This window comes from Microtus pennsylvanicus, chromosome 14 (assembly GCF_037038515.1).
Source record: "Microtus pennsylvanicus isolate mMicPen1 chromosome 14, mMicPen1.hap1, whole genome shotgun sequence".
Classification (NCBI taxonomy): Eukaryota; Metazoa; Chordata; class Mammalia; order Rodentia; family Cricetidae; genus Microtus; species Microtus pennsylvanicus.
In genome coordinates, this window is record NC_134592.1 from 254068 (window position 1) to 278468 (window position 24401).

Below are 24401 nucleotides of genomic sequence, written 5' to 3' on the forward strand. Positions count from 1 at the left end.
AAAGTGCTTTGGTGATGGTAATTGTTTGTAATAACTCAGTATTAAATACCCCTGATCGCTAAAGGGTTTTCATTCTGATCATGGGGAAAAACTTCAAATTAGGCATATATATTCCCAAGATACTGAAGGAAGCTGATGAAATATTTTAGTCCATGTTTAAAGCTAGTTTTTCGGACAGTGTCTTCTTTTCTGATATCTATTTGGGAGATGCTGAAGAAGAGGAGCATGCTTCATCTCTCAGGACGCATTTTTATTTTTTGTCCTCTTCACTCTTCTGCTATGTGGCATGACTATTCAAAAATTAGAGTCAGTCTTTCAAGGCAGAAAACCTACTTTGCACTGGCCTTGTGCATCCTCTTCCACCTGAATTTCTGCACATGGAGCAGGGAGCAATACTGACTGACTCCACTAACGAATGCAGATATGTACAGAAGGCATGCAGCCTTTGAAGGCCCAAAGTGCCTTCTCTCCTCCTACTTCTCTGCCTCATGATAACTACACGCATTAAAGCCTCCAGTTTATTGAACTATCTGCTTGATATTATTTAAACGCTCATCTGTTCTAACTTTAGAAAACTGAATGAACATTGAATAAGAGAAAAGGGCTTTTCCTTCTCGGTTCCAGAGCATTTTACTGTTTACCATTTTACCACATACAAAAAGAAATTTGACTACAAAATCCAATCTTGGTAAGAGTTCCAGGATTTGTTTCTCAAGGTAAAACATGGCTTTCCAAACACAGTGAAAGTAAGACATCTTTATGAGTTCACCCTCCCTCTCTGTCTCTTTCTGTCTGTCTTTCTGTCTCTCTTTCTCTCACACACACATACATACATACACACACATACACACACTTATACATACACACACACATACAAACACACTTTCCCACTTACCATTTTCCTTTATCCCCAAACTTGCTTCAGTCTATGCTTCCTGAGAAGTAGTGAAAGCAGTTACTCTCAGAACCTCTAAAGAATTTACTAGTATTAGAGTTCCAGTTAAGTCTCTCCACCGTTTGGTGACAGGGTTTTTCATTCTGTCCAAAGCTGATTGAAGGTCTTGTAACAGATCTCTACAGCTGTTTCCATTGTGACTGCTCCATGCATAGAGAAAATCATAGGCAGGTTTCCACATTATCTATAAAGAAAAGAAAATAGATTGATGTGAATATCAGACAAATAACAGACAGAGATAGAAACAGAGAAAAAATTTTAAACTGTAAAGAACTTAAAATAAAATGGAATGCTCATTATGTGACCTTTTTGATGTAGAAAATAATCACTATCATTTTTTATAACCCTGTTTCTAAAACTAGAGTGATTTTCAAAAATAAAATAGTTATAAATATGAGCATTTTTCTTGATCCACTATTTAGTTTATATTGCCTTGATGTCAATATAAAATTCCTTGCATAATTTAAAATTTACATTTTATTATTCATGTATTTATTTATTTAGTGTGTGAGAGTGAATGTATGTCATACATGTATGTGGAAGTCAAGGGATAACTTGATGGAGTAAATTATGTCATGCCATGTGTGTCCCAAAAGTGATACTCAGTTGTCAAGCTTCATGGCAAGCCTCTTTATCTACAGAATTATCTTTTCAGCACCATATTTTTTAATAATAACAAATACTGTTAAGGTAAACTTTTAATTATCTGACTTTTAAGAATAGGGTTTGTTACATATAAGTATTTGTGTTGTTTTATAATACTATATATCATAACAATGATAGCAAATACATTTTGCACTTTTAATTCATTCTATTCAGCAAATCTATACATAAGGAAAACTGTAGTTTGATGATCAAATTAAAAACAAAAATATAGTTCTTTAACTCAAAAACTTACTTTTATGGTACATTTTATGATGTAAAGAAAGACCAACATTCTATGTTTCTGCACTTTTCTTCCTCTGAGGTCACACCAATGACATCACTGTTCCCATAGAAATAAATGCATGCCAAAGGAGAATTTCACATACAAGCAAGTACATGATGGTTACCAAGGCAACAGGCTCAGAGGGAATGAGACAAAGGCAAATGGAAGAACACAGACATATACACAAGTTAACATGAATTTATTCTAAGAAAAGAACAAGGCATACACTCATGATTAGAACATTTGAAATATAAACTTTAGTAGTAATTACTTATTTGGGCTTACCAAGTTGATTTATTTGTAATTCTACCATTTATAAAATGTTAAAAGCACTGAGTTTGAGCTTAATATTGAACATAATTGCTTTCTTAAAATGGTACCTCAATTAACATCAGCATTCCATGTAATTGGATATAATTTTTCCATTTGCCACCACTACTACCCAGATAGTCTAATTACAGAGGTGGGCAGAAATAAATCTCTGATGCCATTATGGTTTGCTTCAGTCCACATAAAAATGCTCAAAGAGTGAGATGTTATTTGTTCTAGTTGGCATTTCGGAGAGGACATACACACCTATTCCTTCACCTCTCTTACAAAGACTAATTTTGCAAAATAGAGAATAAAATAATTATCAAAGTTATATCATGCTAAGGTATGTGACATAGAAGCGGAAGTCACCTTAGAGTAGCTGCTCTCAACCTATGGGTTACAACCTCCCCAAAGACCATTAGAAAATACAGATTTATAACAGTTGTAAAATTACAGTTATAAGGCAGCAATGAAAATATTTCATGGCTGGGATCACCACAGCCATGAGGAACTGTGCTAAAGTGCTACAGCATTGGGAAGGTTGACAACCACTGCCTTAGAGTTTGTATACAAGCTTTGTCATCACTGATCTGGTTTATGGGGAAATTGTACCTTCTGCTACTGAAATAAGGGCAGTGGGGTGTCCTCTTTTCTGAAGGGTTCTGTTGATGCAAACTAGTCACACTACCAGTGTTATCAGTAGCTATTCAGCAAGAAAAACAAATTAGGCCACATTAATAGAAGCTTATGTCAGGCTCTATCTCAGCTGTCAGTACTTAGATGCAGTATTACACTAAAATGATTGATTAATCTCTGTGGATTTAAAAAACAGAAAACTGTTTGTCCATGCTCCAAACTTATATTCTATTACTGAATCCACTCAGTCACCAATATTCAACTAGCTGGTACAATAATTTTCAAATTGTTGTGTACTGTTTAACATAATGTTATGTATATTTAACAGCCTCCCCAGACTGTTCTAAGTCCCTTTGTGACTGAGTAGGAAACAGAAATATATTTGGAAATATTTACAATAGGCAATGACTGACAGCAGTGAGTAAAAGGTGATATAGCACAGAAGATTAGCATAAAATACCAGAGACCATAGATATCTGTTGGGGATTTCAAATGGGTGGTTTCAGAGTTCTTTTATATGCTGACATACAAGTGGTTTTATACTCATGGACAGTAAAACCACCCCACTGTCTTACCCAGGCAGTTAAGCTCTGCATGGCATGTCTTGCTGCAGCAAGGAAATTTAGCATTTACAGAAAAGCTTGCAGGAGTGTTTAGATGTGAGTCGACTTCTCTGTCCTGCCCGGAGACTTAGGAGACTGGAGATGTACACAGGGATGGTATAAGTTAGAGCCTACATCCCTCCATGCACTTATACTGAGTACTACATAACTCCCTCACATTAGACAGCTTGCACACAGCACAGAACAGTGCAGTTAGCACTGGAATTCAGAGAAACATGGATTGACTGTTGAGGTCTGATCTCTATGTAAGTCTTCCGAAAGTACAAAGAAAGGAGTGGCTAAATTAATCAGAAATGCAAGGGAGGATATTGCCTTGAACTTATTTGATGACCCCTGACATGGGTATGAGAGTGTTAGGGTAGAACCACAGGACAGAGATGACCTTCCTGACTTGAACTAAAATATGAAGGGGATTTGCCATCCAGGTTTTTTTTCTTCAATACAACAAAGCCTACATATTTCTTCAGTATAAAATCTAATTTGTTATATACAAAATTACCTGTGTCTTTCAACCCAGATGGCAAAACAAAATACTATCACACATAGTTTAAATATGGTAAATACATGCTTTTCCACTAATTATTTTACTTGCTAAGTCAAAATTCACTGAATACATAGCCTACAAGAATATCTATTACAGCAAGGTCATGAGAAAAAAGCATGGTGCTTAGATATAGGAACAAGGCAATCATTTGGACAAACAATGAGTAAACAGATAAGACTTGTTAATAGCAATTACAAAAAGTACCTCTAGATTAACCTGTATGAATCAATGTGAGAAAGATAGGAACTTTTAAAGTTTTATTTTGTCTTATGTGCACATAATATATGTGGACTATGTGAGTGACTGGCACCCTCAGAGGACAGAATAGCGTTTTGGATTTCCTGAAACTGGAGATGCAAGTTGTGAGCCACTATATGGGTGCTGGGAGCCAAACCCAGTACTCCTCAATAACAACCAATATTTTTAACTGATGAGCCACCTCTCCTGCCATATGACATGCTCTTGTCATTCGATGAGGACTCATATGTTGCAAAAAAGGAAATTGGGTTTTACTGCCAATAGTCCTTTGCTCACATCCAGGTTCCATTGCTTATTTGATAGTTCAGTTTGAGCTTGGAATTTTTAAGCTATAAAGTATGTATAATAATTTCCAGTCTTCTTTCTTCAATAAGGCACCCTAAAAAGAACTTATATGACAGTTTGCATGCAATGATTGTTAGTAGTATACATAGAAAATTGTAAACTTTTAATAGGAGCAAGATAAGGAAGCTTTATTTTTAACCATATGGAATATGAGATAATGGACAGGGGCTATCTGATGAAAACTTAAAATGGTCAAATGACCTGAAAGGAGTCAAGGATTGAACATTATTCATGTCACAGTAATGAAGAAAATATGTGAGTCTTCTACTGTGCCAAAGAAGAGAAAAGTGAATGGAAATTTAAACTTCAGTAAGTGTCCCATTGTAGACGCAAGTAAGATACAGAAGCAAAGAATGGAGACAGGGTAGAGTTAGAGTACAGAATTGTATTCATGTTAGAAAAGACGGTGGTACCCAGCTGACTCAAAAGGATATCTATCTAGTAACTTATCTGGAGTCAGTTCCACAGCCCCACATAGCTGGTTTTGTGTGAGTGTGTGTTTAGTATTAATGGATTAAAATCATAAAAGTTGGGAGTATTTATATCATGGAAGTTAGCAAAGGCAATGATTGAGGAGTTTCCCCTCTTGCAAAACCAGTTATTAAAATTTCACCATCACACCACAGAGGGCATCCTTTTCTTTTGCCTCCCTCACATCTTCTAACACCAAGTGATTCAATGACACATTTACCAAAGGCGAACAAGAATACAGACTCCACCCTAAAAATGTCAGTGTGAAGTGCCTACAGGAAGACAAGTGCAAATAAACAGAAGCCACGCAACAAATGGATCACATACAGAATTTGAGTTCTGGAAGAAGAGAAATATAAACAGAGGACTAATCATCAAGAAATGGGTGAATTTTTAAAGGAAGGAAAAAATACAAATATGAACATACTATAAAGAAAAATAATTTGTGGGTTAAATTCTAATGTTTCCAGATAGATAATTTAAGATTATTGAGGACTGAAGAGATAGCCCACTTAAAACATTCAAAAGAAAGGCTAGCTTTCATTAGCCAGAAGAATAAAGACAAAAGAATGTTTTAATTGTTTTTGAAAAGTAGATTAGTTGCTTTTCTGTTGGTGTGTCAAAAATGAATGACCATAACCAACCTATAGGAGAAAGAGTTGATTTTAACTAAGTATCCAGAGGGCTAGATGTCAATAATAGCCGGGGAGGTATGCAGCAAGCACCTCGAAAAAGAAGCTGAGAGACCACAGCTAAACCTCACATGGGAAGCAGAAGAAGGAAGCTTGAAGTGAGCAAGCTATATGCTCTTGAAGCCCACCTCCAGTGACAAACTTCCTCCATGAAGGCTCCATGTCATAAAAGTTCCATTCACACCCCTAACCAGCACCAACAAACTGAGGACCAAAGTGAACAAATGAATGAGCCGTTTGGAGAAGTTCCCCACTTAAACCACTACAATAATTAAAGGGACAAATAATACTGAAGCTAAGAAAACTCACAGTCTGACAACAGCTATAAACTGCATACAGTGAAGGAACACTGAAATTTAAGAAATATGTTATTCTTCAGTAAACAAATATCAGATGAGGTCAACGTAACTTTTTTATATTAAGCTTTTCTTCACAAAGCCAGATTTTCTCAATGCAATAAATGGTCCAATCAGTTTTTGTCCTTTATGGAGAACATATATTATATTTGGATTCAAATTCTTTAACATGTCCATATTTAATTTTCAGAATTTATATTTTATTTATACTTGCCTCCATAAAATGAGAATATAACAATGACAAAAATACAGAAGATAACTTGCTTGTGAAAGACCCCCAGTGCGGGAAGACTCTCACTCACGTCTTGGGATAACACGACCCCTCACAAGAGACCATCCTTCATGCAATCACATGAAGCTTTAATGTTGAGATGAGACAGGAACCAGTGCACTGGGGCCGAGACTCATAGGGCCTAGTCTCATAACCCACGCAGGGGAAGAGTTCGACACCGAGTGTCCTGGAGAAGGAGTTTTTATGGGAAGAAATCACTGCCCAACAATCCAAAAGGGGCAAGGAGAGTGTCATAGAAAGTCACAAGGTGGCAACTCCCTGCCTCTCAAGATCACACAAGGTCATAATCAGCTAGTTCCTAAAATCACAAGGGGGAAACTCCCTAGTTTCTCAAGATTATTCTCAAGGTTACAATCTAACATTATCTTCAGCTAGTTCCTGAAACAGAGTCACTGAACCAGCTAATCCTAGATTTTTGATTCTTCTCTTCCTGCTTGGATTTTTGGCTATTGTCTTCTGCTGGGGAGGTCTGGATTTATCTAGGTCTTTCACTTGTATCAATTGGGTGGGATTCTGTATTCAAATATAATACAGATCCAAGTAGTTCACAAAAGATTCACATTTTATAAAAATTTACTAAGAAAATAATGTATTCATCCCCGGAAATGATCAAAGGAATAACGTGTTGAATCAATAATTTTCTTTTCAGATCAGCCCAAGTTAAATACCGAAGATGAGTTGTAGATTATCAACACCTCATCCACATTTATCTTACCATACATCTAATCCAGCTTTTAAATTTTTTTTCCAAGTTTTGTTTAACATTATGACTAAGGTAAAACATGTAGACACTGTTCTTACTCTATGGTTATCAAAAGGAAGTGTGCTGATACGGGGTTAAGTGAGTTGGTCTTTTTTTGTTTTTGTTTTTTTAATTGATTTTTATTGTGCTCCCCTCCCTGCCTCTCCACTCCCCACTAAACCCTCTCTCAAGGTCCCCATGCTCCCAATTTACTCAGGAGATCTTGTCTTTTTCTACTTCCCATGTAGATTAGATCTATGTATGTCTCTCTTAGGGTCCTCATTGTTGTCTAGGTTCTCTGGAATCATGGTTTGTAGGCAGGGTTTTTTTTTTTGCCTTATGTTTAAAAACCACTTATGAGTGAGTATATATGATAATTGTCTTACTGGGTCTGGGTTCCCTCACTCAACATAATGTTTTCTAACTCCATACATTTTCCTGCAAAATTCAAGATGTCTTGTTTTTCTGCTGTGCAGTACTCCATTGTGTAAATATACCACATTTTCCTTATACATTCTTCTGTCAAGGGGCATTTAGGTTGTTTCCAGGTTCAGACTATAACAAACAATGCTGCTATGAACATAGCTGAGCACGTGTCCTTGTGGCACAATGGAGCATACTTTGGATATATACCCAAAAGTGGTATTACTGGGTCTATCTTCTGTAAAGCAAAGGACACAGTCAGCAAGACTAAACAGCAGCCTACAGAATGGGAAAAGATCTTCACTAACCCCTCATCAGACAGAGGTCTGATCTCCAAAATATACAAAGAATCCAAGAAATTGGTCATCAAAAGAACAAATAATCCAATAAAAAAAATGGAGTACAGACCTAAACAGAGAACTCTCAAAAAAAGAATCTAAAGTGGCTGAAAAGACTTAAGGAAATGTTCAACATCCTTAGTCATCAGAGAAATGCAAATCAAAACAACTGTGATATTCCATCTTACACCTGTAAGAATGGCCAAGATTAAAAATACTGATGACAATTTATGTTGGAGAGATTGTGGGGAAAAGGGAACACTTCTGCATTGCTGCTGGAAGTGCAAGCTTGCATAGCCCCTTTGGATGTCAGTGGGGTGATTTCTCAGAAAATTAGGAAAAGTGAGTTATTCTGAGCCACAGAACAAATTCCCCCAGCCTTTTCAACTCTGTCACAAACATTTGATGCAGAGCTCCATCCTTACATCTCTGCTGTCAGATTTCCTTCTCTGGGTATATGTATATGTGGTATGCATTTGTGTAAATGTGTTCACCTGTGTGGGATATGCGTGTATGTGTGCACTTATTTATGGAAGCCAGAAGTTGAGATCAGGGGCTCCAACTTTGTATATCAAGACAGAGTTTTCTCATCCAGTCTACCTAATCAGCTTGCTCCAGAGATTCCCCTTTTCTACTTTGTAACTGCTAAGATTTTAGGGAGCTGCCATGCCCACCTGGCATTTACATGGAAGCTGAGATTCAGCTAAGAACTCCTGTTCTCAGGTTTATGGTCAAAGTCCTTACCCACTAAGCCATTTCCCATCCCTTTAGATTTCTTAATGCTACCTTCCTGGCAGTATGATCTAATCCTGGAATAGGAAACATGATGCTAATGAAGGACAGCACGCTGAATTTTTCATCCGTGTGCTCCCCTCTGTTTATACACAGAGAAGTAGCAAAGCATTTAGTCTAATTAGTAAAGTGGTTTTCCAGGGTCCTAGTATATGTATACAAGAAATACATCTTTCCCTCCATTTACCTTTCCTGTATTAGCAGACATAGTAAAAGGAAGGGAGCAGAGATGATGAAATATGTAATGCCAAATGAACTGAAACAAAAATAGAGACAAGAATAATAAAGTTTTACAGTTTTAGTGTACTTCTTCTTGGAAGCCAATACAACTCATTAGACTTTGCAGTGGATGACAAAAGACAGCAAGATCAGAACTGAGCGTCCCAGTCTGTCTTTTTTAACTCATAAAATAGAAATAACATAATGAATTTAATTGACTTTAATTACTTTTGGATAATTGCTTTTTTCCATATTAGAGGATTAATAATCCACCTACTTATCTCATAAAATTATAGAAGCAGCATTTCATTTTAAGTACCATTAGCTGCAGAAGTACTGAGGCAAGTTAGGCTTCCTAATGGATATTATATGTGTTCTGTATTCAGCACATCATTTACAATATCTAGTGTCGATTGCCTTGGCGGGCTACTTAGTCTAGGGTTAGTAGCCCGCCTGGCGGTTCAGTTATTCCAGGGTCACGGAGAGGCACTACCTGGAAGATATGGGCTAGGAGACAGGAAGAAGGCCATGCAAAGTTTGTCAAAGCCTCCGTTTATTAGGGACGAGATACAACCTTTTATAGGGCAAGGAGTTGGGGGATGGGCACAGGGTTCTGGGCTCCTGCCGCGTGGTTCACGTTGGTCACATGGTCCTCGTTGGTCACGTAGGCAGGAGGTTATCTTCGGTCAGGTCACTGTAGGCCTGGAAGTTGACACACCTAGTTCTCTAGATAGTTTAGAATGCGGGGTGGGTTCCGCTAACAGATAGCTCTCATTAACAGCCAATTTGGGTGTGGGGTAGGCTCTGTCAATAGAACCATTCTTAACACAATTAGGGGTGTGGGGTTCTCTGCAGACTCCCCAGGGTGATGGTTCCTGTAATGATTTTAGGAGGAAATTGGCTCCTGACAATCTAGGTTATTTTATACCATCTCTAATTAGTAAATACGTAAATAATGTTTAAAACAGGTGGTTGTTGTCTTCAGAAAAGAAAAATGCTAACTCCTCTGGGCCATCCTACTTCCTCAAAAGAGACACAGTGTCTGGTTAAAATGTGACAAAAGAGAGAAATCTTGGTCAGATTTTTCTCTGAGATTTTTCTTTTCCTGCTGTGAAATAAACTGAAGTGTATAGAATGTCATCAAAGCACCACTAAGTACGTGAAGCAACAGATGTAAATATGTAACGTGTAAATATGACACGTTAGGTCCTTGGTCACAGGTAACTACTGTTGAGTTTGAAACTTAGTAACAAAGACAGTCAAGAATCCAGGTCACTGAGTCTCTAATTCAGCATCATTTCACTAAAGGATCATCACACAGTTATTTTATTACCAAGTAACTTTTACAAACACCGCTGTTGGGTTATATGCTTAGCTGCTTTTCTAAAATCACAGACCCGTTTCCCTCTTCAAAACAGACTTGATAAAGAAAATTTAAAATAAGTCCTGGGAAATGTCCCTTAATTGATAGAATGCTCGTCTATCAACCATAAAGCTGAATTCAGTCACCACCATCATGTAAACATGTATGGGGCTCATGCCTTCAAATGGAGGCTGGGAGAGCAGTAGTTTGGGGTCATTCTAAACTGCACAGTGAGCTCATGACCAAGCTCAATGTGACCCCGTCTCAAAAACATGGTAAAAATTATAACTGTGCCATCTCTAGTTCCAACACTAAGGGTATGAGAGGGTAAATTCTGCCACAAGTTCTTGATTTTCCACAGAATACTTTTCCCTTTATGAAAGAATAAGTTTAGATCTTACTGCAAAACAATAAAGGTTTACATACCTTTGCAACAGGGCAAGGCTCAGATAAATAAGAAGACAATAGAGCACCCATATAAACAAAGACCCATGAGTGTCCTGTGAGCAGGATCACTCTCATAGTCCAAAGCCATCTTTTCTACCTTTTGTGAGAGATATTTTCCAAGGACAATTAAATTTTAAGCCCACAAGGAAAATTTTATTGGCCAAGACTTTTTCTCATTTTTTTTCCTATATGTTAACATCTTGCTAGTTTCTCAGCACAGAAACCTTGAAATTACTGTCGACATTTTTTCTTACCTACATTCTTTTTCATTCACATCACTAAAAATGGTTGCATTTTATTCCATTTTCCATAAAATGACTCAAGGTCATAGAATTGTCAAATCCAACAAAATAATAGGTACTTTGTGTTTTATAATGACAACTGCCATCAACTATCAAAAATACTTTATACATGTTATTTTACCTGACCGTCTAAATGCCTGAAAAGGTTGTGCTATACAACTCAGTTAAAAAAAAAATTATTAGAAGAGCCAAGCAACGTGTCCAAAGTCATGGGAGTTAATGAATGGACTAACGGAACTGGAATCCAGGCAAGGGAGCTTTACCTGAAGAGTCTTGCCTCTGGATTTCAGCAAATGAAATGAAATGTCAAGTCTTCCTCCTCCACACATGACTTCTTGTCAGTGCTCTCTAGACCTCATTGCTAACAAGAGTCCACTTCAGGGACTCTCAGTAACTAAAATACCATAGGTTTTAGGTGGCATCTTCTGCATTTTCCTGATTTTTTTGATCTTTGTTTAATCAGTCAATTCTGTAAAGATTCGCAGTTAGAAACACAAGTAAGACTAACAGAATTCCAAACCCGAGTTCTATGACTCACCATGTCACTCTGGATGCTACATAAATGCATTGATACTCAGAGTAGGTTACTGTGTGTTAGAAAGAGGATGATTCTAATGCCTTGCTTACTGTTCGCTGAAATTAATGAGATGTGTGAAGATTCTCATGGCGACTGACACACAACTATTTTTTATTTTTTTTGTCATTATGTGCTTCTTGATGGAGATATAGTTCTGTAGTGGAGCTTCTTCAAAAAAAAATTTAAAAATTAATAGTTCATCCTAATTTCAAACTAATGTAAACATTAGATTTATGCCTGCATAAGAAGTACAAGCAATCTAACAAGAACAAATCAGGGTCTTTATGCCTGCATAAGAAGTAACTTATCTAACATGAAATCACAACAGTTCTACATTCTCATTTTTAATTTACATATAGGATGAAATGCTTCGAGCACTCTAGTTGTAAATCAGAAAGGGGGAAATAAGAACTGCTTCTAGAGGATACAAAAGAGAATTAGACTTGCACTACTGCAAAAAAGAATTACGGGACACCTGGCTGACTGCACTGTTCTACGCTTGAATAGTGTCAGAGATGAAAAACACATGGTGATTAAAAATCTTAGCTTCATTGTGTCTCCATGGAGACAGTGTGGCCCTGTGTGGCATGCCAAAGGAACTAAGCCTTCTGGTGCCTGTCCTAGACGGGAGGTGAGTGGGCAGAGGAAATTTAAAGTGTGAGAGGAACCGTTAGGAAATAGGAAAGGAAGAACCTAATCTTTATTGTTAGAAAGATTCCATGGAAGAGAGTCACAGAGAAATTAATGTCATATTTGCTAGTAATCTGTAGAAGATTGACTTGAGTCCCAGCCTCCGGCCTAGAAAAGTGTTAGATTTGAAAACTGCAGCTTTTCTCTGTAAAATCAGACTTTAAAAATTGTGCTGTCTTTCTGGTATTTAATGGCTTCTTGTATTTTTAAATGAAATCTTTAAATATCTTCAGAAAAACTACACAGAATTTATATTAACGTTCACAGAAAAAACAAACAAACAAACGAATGAAAAACAAAACAAAGTGCTGGGGGGAGGTGAGGGAAGTTCCTGTTGCGAAATTTGGGGGCAGATTACTGGATCCTGCTGGGAAGAGGACTTCTGAAAGGCAAACATGGCTGGAAGGCTGTGGTACAAGGACATTTGCTGGCAACAACAAGGTCTCTGGAACCAGAAAGAGCACACAGCTCTTCTTAAAATTGAAGGTGTTTATGTCTGGGATGAAACTGAATTTTACTTGGGTAAGAGATGCGCTTATGTGTATAAAGCAAAAAAAAAAACAAAAAAAAACACAGCAACCCCTGGAGGCAAGCTAAATAAAACCAGAGTTAGGGGCGGGGGGGGGGGGGGGGGGGGGGGGGGGGAGTTCCTGGGGCCCATGCCAGGGTTCGTGCCAAATTCCGAAGCAACCTTCCTGCAAAGGCCACTGGACACAGAGTCTGTGTGATGCTGTACTCTTTCTGAATTTCAATAAATAAAAATGGATTTGTGTTCTTGTTTAAAAAAAAAGACATCACTTACATTTTTATATTTTATAAACATATTTTCTGATAAAAACATTTTTATTAAAACGTGTTTTGCATGGGCTGAAGAAGCAGATCAGCAGTGAAGTAGTTCACTGACTTCGCTTACAGAGGACCCAGTTTCAATTCTTGGTACCCAAATGGGCGTTGACAACTCTTTGTAATTGCAGTCCCAGGGAATGTGACACCAAATCTAGCCTCCACGGGCACCAACAACGCATGTGCTGCCTAGACATACATACAGATATTAACAGATCTTTTAAAATCCTACAAAAGTAATTTTTAAATTGCTTATATGCATATGATTGTTCTAAACATTATATGTAATAGCTTTAATGTAGTATTTATATTAACTTAAAATATAAATTGAGGAGGTGTTTATTTTAAAAAGTGACATTCTCAGAATTCTCAAAAGACTTTCTCTTCACTTCAAAAAGAATACTAAATGGTCAAAAGTACTAAAATATATAGGAAAGGTACATTCAGTATCCCCATTCTTCAGTCAGCCTGAGGTTTGACAAAGAAGATCAGGCTTATTTTGGAAGCAAGATAATGTCATAGTTGTCAAGCTGCGTCCTGAGAGAACCTGCTGAGATTCCAAGGTTCCTGTGTCACAGAAGAAAATATTATACCAGGGACACAGGGCCCATAGATCATATGTCAGAGTAAATGACATGAAAGAAACAAAGACAGCACATTAAAGTAACATTAAATTCGTGTTCCCTCACCCCAAAGCCAATTTCCAACCACCACACTCCAAATATAAGTAGTTACACATCAACTACTTAACTTGTCAAACCCATCTCATTTAAGATGGCTATGGGGATGTGGAAATTACATGCATTGTCCTTGCAAGTGGCCAAACAGGTAAAATTCCTATACGACATTTAGAATGGCTTCAGGCCCAAATGCCTTTGTTTTCCTAAGTGATAACATGAATCAGACTCTGGCTGTAGTGTTAGTTGCGATGAATTGAATTGTTGCCATTAGAAAACATCTAAGGAGTTTCCTTTAGGTTTCTGAGATTTTATCAGCATCACACACAGACTTAGTTACTTACAACTGAGGCTGTGTGAAGGTAAATAATGGACAAATAGGCTGTGGGTTAGTTAGCCTGCATTGCGATTGGAGGGAAGGCAAACAATAAACACAATTAGAAAAAATGCAGATGCTTAGCAAGGCTGGCAGGACAAACAGCTCTCCAGTAAATCTAAACAAAACTCCCAAAAGCAAGGCCCTATCGTGATAAAAGAATAGCAGTTTTCGACTGGACAGCTTTTTAACTAGTTTACTGAAATGTCAGGAGCACAACAGCACAGTTCTCACAGTACTCTCTTCTCCCTCAAGGTTCCTGACTTTTCAGCTCCCTCAGAAAACACGTGTGTCCATCTTGTATGCTATGCTCACTCTGGATTCTGCTCATTGATAGGCTTCAGTTCCCCTCTAGGTTTATGAAGATAAGTGTAGCAGATAAGTGGGACATAGGTGTCCAGTCCCTAGCTGCTCCTGGACAGAATTTGTTTTAGAAGTCCTTACGTGTGAGCTGGGTTTCAGAGATTCAGCAACTGTCCAGCTGACACCTGTTGCAGCTGGAAGGAGTCAACTGACTTGACCTACTGAACTCTCTTAGAAAGCCTGCAACCTGATCACCTAACAGAATGCAAAGTAAGAAGAGGCATTGTAGAAAAGTGATGGGGGAGTGTCATATATCAATCTGTTGATTTCACTGGCTAAGAATAAAGAAACTGCTAGGCCCATTGGATAGGCCACCCTTAGGTGGGTGGAGTAAACAGAACAGAATGCCGGGAGGAAGAGGAAGTGAGCTCAGACTCCACAGCTCTCCTCTCGGGAGCAGACGCAGGAGAGACGCCATGCTACCTGCTCCAGGGAAGACGCACGCTATGAAGCTCCAACCCAGGATGGACTTAGGCTAGAATCTTCCCGGTAAGCGCACCTAGGGGCGCTACACAGATGATTAGAAATGGGCTAAATTAATATGTGACAATTAGCCAGTAAGGGCTAGAGCTAAGGGCCAAGCAGTGTTTAAAAGAATACAGTTTCCGTGTAATTATTTGGGGCATAAGCTAGCCGAGCCAGGCGGCTGGGGATTTGGGGACGCAGCCCTGCCGCCGCCCCATATTACTACAGATGACGCCCAGACGTGTGGCTAACTGAGTCCACAAAAAACTTGAGAAGGCTTAAAAATAAGGGAGAGAGAGTTTAACACAGATTTTTGCTGTTTGTTGGTGGCGTGCTGTAGAGAGATTTCCTGATTCGGCAACAGCAGCAGAAAAAAAGCTGCGTTATCTTAAAGCGCTGCTTCCTGGGGCTGTGCCGCCAGTGCAAACTCTGGCTTTATGTTTGTGTTCCCGCTTGGGATCGGAAGGAGAGTGCTCTGAGACCTTGACGATGACTCAGAGCTCCCCGCCTGCTCCTGGGCAGAAGGCAGAATCAGGCTTAGGCAGGCGGAAGAGCATGGCAGATTCCTGCTGCCATACAGAGACGTGTTTTCAGACTGCACAGTGCTCTGCGTGTCAGATTTGGATGTTACTTGGATGAAAAGAATTTCTGTGCTGCACGCTCAGTCTCAGAATTAAAGTGCTGAGTGCCGCTCCTACCTGGTGGCCCCAGAGCTAGCACAAAATGGTATGTCCTCCATTTTGAAATTTTCCTGACTCAGCAGCAGGAACAAACCTGTGTTGTTTAAAAATGCCGGCTTTCTGGGCCATCCTGCCAGGGCAAACTCTGACTGTTTGAGGCAGGAGGGCCGGCTACAGAGAGAGGACTTGAGTGTTGTCTGTTGTAGCTCGCTGGCTGGCAGGGACCTTACAGCCAGTACCTCATCCATGAGGCTGGAAAGCTAAGGAATGGGCTACATCTAGCCCACAAAGCCACGGCTTTAATTCTACTGATATTGCTTGCTAAATTAAAGACTTTTGTGGTCAAAAAACAGAGAGATATACAGTAAAGAGAGATTCAGAGACAAAGAAAAATTCTAAATGGTTTACTGTGTGTTAAAAATATATGCAAGCTAAAAGTTGAAGTTCTTAAAAAAAAAAAAAAGGAAGAGAGTTGTTGTGTGTCCTAGTACACACCTTTAATCCCAACACTTGGGAGGCAGAGGGAGATAGACCTCTGTGACTTGAAGGTGTGGTAGCACACGCCTTTAATCCCAGTGCCTAGAAGGCAGAGACGAACAGATCTCTGTGAGTTCAAGGTGTAGTAGCAAACACCTTTAATCCCAATGCCTGGGAGGCAGAGACAGGCGGATCTCTGAGAGTTCAAAGACAGCCTGGTCCACAGATATACGCTCAAAAAGCAAAAAGTTAACTTAGGAATGTCTCAGCTTAGATTCTTAAGCGCCTAATGATTTAAAGGTGCAAATCAAAAGTGCTCCTGGATAGTAAAAAATTGCAGATTCACAATAGGACAGATTCAGACCACTGAATGAGTCACACTGTTGGATGAATGTACGTAGGCTTGGGAGAGAGAAGAAAAAGAATATAGAGAATAAAGTTAATGGTTTTAAAAAAAAAAGGTAAAGTCTTTAAAGAGACAGAATAAAGTAAAGTGATAGAGTAAAAATAAGCCGCGTAAAGATGAAAAATTCACAGAGAGTCTGGATTCTTTGTATTATTGTGTTTTCTTTAAAATTTTTGACTGTGAAGGAGCTAAGTACAGAGAGACATTTCATTACCTGGGCTGCCAAGCTAAACCAGAATGGATATAAGGGTATTACGATTTCAGAATTTGGGTCTAAGGATATGATGCTTTGGAGAGAGTCTTCTTTTGTTTTCACAGAGAATGAGACTCTATGGATCTCTTCTATTCCAATTTGGTATGATGGACCACGTCCTCCTGAAGGGTTGCTGTGAACATCTTCAGAAAATTGCTTTGCTCAACTGCCAACTGAGATAAACCTGGCACACAGGTTACACCCTAAATAATCTGATTAACGACGCCCCCATTCAGCAGGAAGCAGTTTGGAGAGAAAAAACTGCGCCCATGTTCCCAAATATAGTTTATAAATGTTCTTTTACATTTAAAGGGGGAAATGATATAGGTATGAATAATTTGCATTGGTATGGATTTTAAGGTCAATTTTGTTATATGTATAAATGTTTCTGATGTAACTTTTACTTGATAACTGTTTCGTTATATGTAATTTTGCTATGTTAAAGGTAAAGCCTTCCTTTTTTGTTTAAACAGAAAAAGGGGAAGTGATGGGGGAGTGTCATATATCAATCTGTTGATTTCACTGGCTAAGAATAAAGAAACTGCTAGGCCCATTGGATAGGCCACCCTTAGGTGGGTGGAGTAAACAGAACAGAATGCCGGGAGGAAGAGGAAGTGAGCTCAGACTCCACAGCTCTCCTCTCGGGAGCAGACGCAGGAGAGACGCCATGCTACCTGCTCCAGGGAAGACGCACGCTATGAAGCTCCAACCCAGGATGGACTTAGGCTAGAATCTTCCCGGTAAGCGCACCTAGGGGCGCTACACAGATGATTAGAAATGGGCTAAATTAATATGTGACAATTAGCCAGTAAGGGCTAGAGCTAAGGGCCAAGCAGTGTTTAAAAGAATACAGTTTCCGTGTAATTATTTGGGGCATAAGCTAGCCGAGCCAGGCGGCTGGGGATTTGGGGACGCAGCCCTGCCGCCGCCCCATATTACTACAGATGACGCCCAGACGTGTGGCTAACTGAGTCCACAAAAAACTTGAGAAGGCTTAAAAATAAGGGAGAGAGAGTTTAACACAGATTTTTGCTGTTTGTTGGTGGCGTGCTGTAGAGAGATTTCCTGATTCGGCAACAGCAGCAGAAAAAAAGCTGCGTTATCTTAAAGCGCTGCTTCCTGGGGCTGTGCCGCCAGTGCAAACTCTGGCTTTATGTTTGTGTTCCCGCTTGGGATCGGAAGGAGAGTGCTCTGAGACCTTGACGATGACTCAGAGCTCCCCGCCTGCTCCTGGGCAGAAGGCAGAATCAGGCTTAGGCAGGCGGAAGAGCATGGCAGATTCCTGCTGCCATACAGAGACGTGTTTTCAGACTGCACAGTGCTCTGCGTGTCAGATTTGGATGTTACTTGGATGAAAAGAATTTCTGTGCTGCACGCTCAGTCTCAGAATTAAAGTGCTGAGTGCCGCTCCTACCTGGTGGCCCCAGAGCTAGCACAAAATGGTATGTCCTCCATTTTGAAATTTTCCTGACTCAGCAGCAGGAACAAACCTGTGTTGTTTAAAAATGCCGGCTTTCTGGGCCATCCTGCCAGGGCAAACTCTGACTGTTTGAGGCAGGAGGGCCGGCTACAGAGAGAGGACTTGAGTGTTGTCTGTTGTAGCTCGCTGGCTGGCAGGGACCTTACAGCCAGTACCTCATCCATGAGGCTGGAAAGCTAAGGAATGGGCTACATCTAGCCCACAAAGCCACGGCTTTAATTCTACTGATATTGCTTGCTAAATTAAAGACTTTTGTGGTCAAAAAACAGAGAGATATACAGTAAAGAGAGATTCAGAGACAAAGAAAAATTCTAAATGGTTTACTGTGTGTTAAAAATATATGCAAGCTAAAAGTTGAAGTTCTTAAAAAAAAAAAAAAGGAAGAGAGTTGTTGTGTGTCCTAGTACACACCTTTAATCCCAACACTTGGGAGGCAGAGGGAGATAGACCTCTGTGACTTGAAGGTGTGGTAGCACACGCCTTTAATCCCAGTGCCTAGAAGGCAGAGACGAACAGATCTCTGTGAGTTCAAGGTGTAGTAGCAAACACCTTTAATCCCAATGCCTGGGAGGCAGAGACAGGCGGATCTCTGAGAGTTCAAAGACAGCCTGGTCCACAGATATACGCTCAAAAAGCAAAAAGTTAACTTAGGAATGTCTCAGCTTAGATTCTTAAGCGCCTAATGATTTAAAGGTGCAAATCAAAAGTGCTCCTGGATAGTAAAAAATTGCAGATTCACAATAGGACAGATTCAGACCACTGAATGAGTCACACTGTTGGATGAATGTACGTAGGCTTGGGAGAGAGAAGAAAAAGAATATAGAGAATAAAGTTAATGGTTTTAAAAAAAAAAGGTAAAGTCTTTAAAGAGACAGAATAAAGTAAAGTGATAGAGTAAAAATAAGCCGCGTAAAGATGAAAAATTCACAGAGAGTCTGGATTCTTTGTATTATTGTGTTTTCTTTAAAATTTTTGACTGTGAAGGAGCTAAGTACAGAGAGACATTTCATTACCTGGGCTGCCAAGCTAAACCAGAATGGATATAAGGGTATTACGATTTCAGAATTTGGGTCTAAGGATATGATGCTTTGGAGAGAGTCTTCTTTTGTTTTCACAGAGAATGAGACTCTATGGATCTCTTCTATTCCAATTTGGTATGATGGACCACGTCCTCCTGAAGGGTTGCTGTGAACATCTTCAGAAAATTGCTTTGCTCAACTGCCAACTGAGATAAACCTGGCACACAGGTTACACCCTAAATAATCTGATTAACGACGCCCCCATTCAGCAGGAAGCAGTTTGGAGAGAAAAAACTGCGCCCATGTTCCCAAATATAGTTTATAAATGTTCTTTTACATTTAAAGGGGGAAATGATATAGGTATGAATAATTTGCATTGGTATGGATTTTAAGGTCAATTTTGTTATATGTATAAATGTTTCTGATGTAACTTTTACTTGATAACTGTTTCGTTATATGTAATTTTGCTATGTTAAAGGTAAAGCCTTCCTTTTTTGTTTAAACAGAAAAAGGGGAAGTGATGGGGGAGTGTCATATATCAATCTGTTGATTTCACTGGCTAAGAATAAAGAAACTGCTAGGCCCATTGGATAGGCCACCCTTAGGTGGGTGGAGTAAACAGAACAGAATGCCGGGAGGAAGAGGAAGTGAGCTCAGACTCCACAGCTCTCCTCTCGGGAGCAGACGCAGGAGAGACGCCATGCTACCTGCTCCAGGGAAGACGCACGCTATGAAGCTCCAACCCAGGATGGACTTAGGCTAGAATCTTCCCGGTAAGCGCACCTAGGGGCGCTACACAGATGATTAGAAATGGGCTAAATTAATATGTGACAATTAGCCAGTAAGGGCTAGAGCTAAGGGCCAAGCAGTGTTTAAAAGAATACAGTTTCCGTGTAATTATTTGGGGCATAAGCTAGCCGAGCCAGGCGGCTGGGGATTTGGGGACGCAGCCCTGCCGCCGCCCCATATTACTACAGAAAAGGTCAATAGGCCTTCAATTCCAGCACTTGAGAGAGGGAGGCAGTCGAACGTCTGTGAGTTCCAGGAGAGCTAGTTATGCGTAGAAACCCTGTCTTGAAAAACATGTGTGTGTGTGTGTGTGTGTGTGTGTGTGTGTGTGTGTGTGTGCGTGCGTGTGCGTGTGTGTGTCCATCCTTCCATCCATCTGTCTCTAGGACCCAAAATGACACAGAACATGCAGATTGTGCTTATAATGTCACCATCTCAGAGAATATTGGCCTTAACTTAAACATCTTGAAAAAGTTTTAATTTGCTGAAAGATACAGGGCATCTACCATATACTCATTAATGGGAAATATTGTAATTTATATGAAAAAAATTAGATCACATTGCTATTATGGTAATCTGAAGAAATACATGTATGCAATGTGCGTAACAGAATCCATGTAATAATACTGATGAAACAAGCAGGTTTTGTGATGAATATCTTTGCACTAAATGTTTTCTTTCTGTATATGATATTAATAATTCTTACTGTACATAGAATTAGAAAAAAGATGAAATGACTCTTTGATATCTCTGTCAGTCATTTTCAGTGGCTCCATATCATTCCCCTCCTAGGATTCATCATCAAGTCCTATCACTTGTCATAAATGATTAAGAATATCTTCTCTGAGTTGACTTGAGTATTTATTACCTCAAAAATGTACCTGTTCTATGCCTTAAATTCTTGTAGACTTGTGTCCTCACTGCTCCAATTTAATGGGTTAATTTGCTCAAAAGCCATGTAAATATAAAATCTAACAAGAGAAATATAAATATGTTTTTTAGAAGTATGATATATATTTCAGACATTTCCAACAGGTTTACCAGATAATAACTTCTAAAAATTTAGTAGGGACTAAATGTTCCTGAATGTTCCTTTAATTAATTCATAAACATGGAAAAGACTAAATTACATTTTCTCTATGTAGCTACAGTTTGTCACCACTGAATAGAACATATGAAAATCTCACCTCAGCTGAAACATCTCCAGATTTTCCTCGGTAAGGAATTTCATACGCCTGCATCTGATGCTTAGTGAGTCCTGCAGATTTCTCAGCAAGTTCCCTCCAGCTTCTTCCGAGCTTAACAGCTGAGGTTAGAATAACAGCCTCTTGGAGAAGACGTTCCACTAATGCTTGGTGATCCATCTTTAGCAGAGCCTGTGGCAGTGAGTATCCATCATGCTTAGAAACAACTCATTGACTTTTTCCTTGAAACTATAATTTGCATTATGTATTCTAGAAGTTAAAATACCTTTTCATACCACACATATAGTTAAGGTTTTTAAACTCAGAACAGTGGTTCATATTTAGGAAAATTCAACAAGCAAACACAGTGAATATATATACTAGAAATAGAGGAGCTTTAGTATAGCTATGGGATCATGGGTAAATCACATTACTAATATATGACTTTAACTGCTAATGGAACACTATCAACCCTTTTATCAGTACCTAAGGCTTCAACAATTAATAATCTCTGAACCTAGAGGTAATTACTCACTCCCCTCAAGCTTATTCCTTGTCTTACCAGAGGATTAACACAGATCTATTTCAGCAAAATGTGGTTTAAATTTTTCGTAGAATCATGCTTATTGAGTAAACACAAGATATTCCTTTAATTTTAAACTAAGTTACAGACATTTCTGAATTTAAATAACCTGCCTCCCTCACCTCTAATGTGATTCTGTTAAAATAAATGGTGTGGGACAATGGTTTATATTCTGTCAATTATATTTTAAATAAATGCTGATTAGCCAGTAGCCAGGAAAGAAGTATAGGTGGGGCAACCAGTCAGGAAATAGAGGCTGGTCAATGAGAACAGGAGAATTCTGGGAAGAAGAAACTGCTGGTTGGCAGTGTGACCCCAGCCACAGAAAAATCAAGAGGTGATTGCCCTGCTGAATAAGGTACTGGGCCACATGGCTAATACAGATAAGAATAATGGGCTAATATAAGTTATAAGAGTTAATAAGAAGCCTGAGCTAATGGGTCAATCAGTTTATAGTTAATGTAGACCTCTGTGTGATTTCTTTGGGATTTAACAATTGTGGGACCCGGGCAAGACAGAAACCCCAACAACACATAAATTACAAAGTAATAAAGGTGAATATTCTTCCACAGTGTGAAAGTAGGATGCTACCAGATTCCCTTTCTTTATTTATTGGACACTTAAGCTTTCACTCTTACTATTCATTTCAGGCAATCCTAAGAGCTTTTTTGTTGCTTTGAGTATATTTTTAAAATATATGAATATATACATATATATGTAAATAAGTTGGTAAAGATGCTTGGCAGTTGTTTATTATGTAATGGTACCTAGGAGTTTTATTTACCCATGAGAAAGAATAAGTAAAGTTAAATTAATTTTAAAAGGCACCAATAAAAATTTATCATATTTATCCTTATGAAATCTACAATTAAAAGAACAATTTGGACTCTAAACACAAGTTCTATTGATCCCTCTTTTTATACTGATCAAAGGTGGCCACAGTGAGAAGAAATACCACGGCAGCAGGTCTTCAAAGTACACTTGAGTTTTTGTGGCATGGCTTTACCCTGGCTGATGGAGGAAGGTCATTGGTTAAATAAAAATAAACTGCTTGGCCCTCATTGGTTTGAAGATAGGTGGGAGGAGTAAACAGAACAGAACGCTGGGAGGAAGAGGAAGTGAGCTCAGACTCCACAGCTCTCCTCTCAGGAGCAAGAACCCACGACCCTGAGATTAAGAGTCTCATGCTCTACCGACTGAGCTAGCCTGGTGGCTGGGGTGCTGGGGACGCAGCCCCGCCGTTCCTATTACAACACCTGGCAAAGTACAATTTCATAAGAAGTATTTGCTATACTGTTGTAATGTTTTGTATAATGAATATAGAGAAAATATCATTGTGCCTAATCTTTTAGAACTAATATAAATTCACATGCTGAAGGGTTTTCAGAAATGTCACATATTAGGAGACAAAAGCAATCTATTTTTACTTTTCAACTTCACATATCAAGACACAGAGCAAGAAAATTTTTCACTTAATGCAAAGGGTGTTTGAAGACACAACTCTACATCACAGAAGGATCAATTGCTTTGCTAACAGAGGGCCGGGCCTAAGCCTCTTTTAGAAGGGAGTCTTAAGGGCATCACTGAGGGTTAATAATAGTTTTGGGGTCCATTAGGGGCCACTCTTTTGAGTAGGTCTCTATCAACATTGTCTAATCAAGGCATTCTATGATTTATTATGCCCTCCCCAAACTACAGGTATGGTACGACCTGAACTTTCAGATCATGAGGCTAAGATAACTTATTTTGAGCTAGTAAGAAAAGAAAGTAACATTTTGTTTGTAGTTTTTTGAACATCTCTACTGTACATCTGAGTTACAAAAAGAAACAATTACAAAATCAATGTGTAGCTTATAGTGAGCAGGAAAACTTCTAGTATTCATTCGCCGGAGCCCAAAGTCACTAAGGACAGAGCATATCATAATAAAACTCTCCACTCACCAACTAGACATTATAACTCTCAAGTTTTACTGTTCTTGGTGTCATTGTAGAATAATTTTCTTAACATGCAAATTATTATTAATGCTATATATTGAATTCATCCACCATTTTCTCTTTGTTGCTTCCAGCTTTACTAAAACTTACTTTTTAATGTGTCTCTACCCACTGACTTATTCATCATTTTCAGACATATGAGTACTGTTTTCATATTTATAATACTCAGTAAACTTACTAACATTTACTTACAAAAACATTTTATGCCCCCCCCCCCATACACACTCACATGCTATTTGAAGACAGTATTAGAATTTAGCATTTAGGAAGAATTGGCTACATTCATGTTTTTATCTTCTTTAGAAATGTCATCCTCGGGCTGGAGAGATGGCTCAGAGGTTAAGAGCACTGGCTGCTCTTCCAGAGGTCCTGAGTTCAATTCCCAGCAACCACATGGTGGCTCACAACCATCTGTACTGGGATCTGGTGCCCTCCTCTGGTGTGTGGGCATACATCGAGGCAGAATGTTGTATATATAATAAGTAAATAAATGTTAAAAAAAAAGA

At 38.9% G+C, this 24401-nt stretch overlaps 1 protein-coding gene and 1 pseudogene across 1 annotated transcript in view; one reads left to right on the plus strand and one right to left on the minus strand.

The window, feature by feature from the left end:
• Positions 1 to 812: 812 nt before the first annotated feature.
• Positions 813 to 24401, minus strand: part of Macc1 (MET transcriptional regulator MACC1) — a 30101-nt gene continuing 6512 nt past the window's right edge. Inside the window, exons 3-4 of the mRNA XM_075948354.1 lie at positions 21321 to 21509; positions 813 to 1139 (exon numbers count right to left, since the gene is read on the minus strand). Of these exons, the coding sequence (XP_075804469.1) occupies positions 927 to 1139; positions 21321 to 21509 (402 nt within the window). The 3' untranslated portion in view covers positions 813 to 926. The remainder of the gene's footprint in view (positions 1140 to 21320; positions 21510 to 24401) is intronic.
• LOC142835186 (large ribosomal subunit protein eL33 pseudogene) lies at positions 12701 to 13050 on the plus strand (annotated as a pseudogene).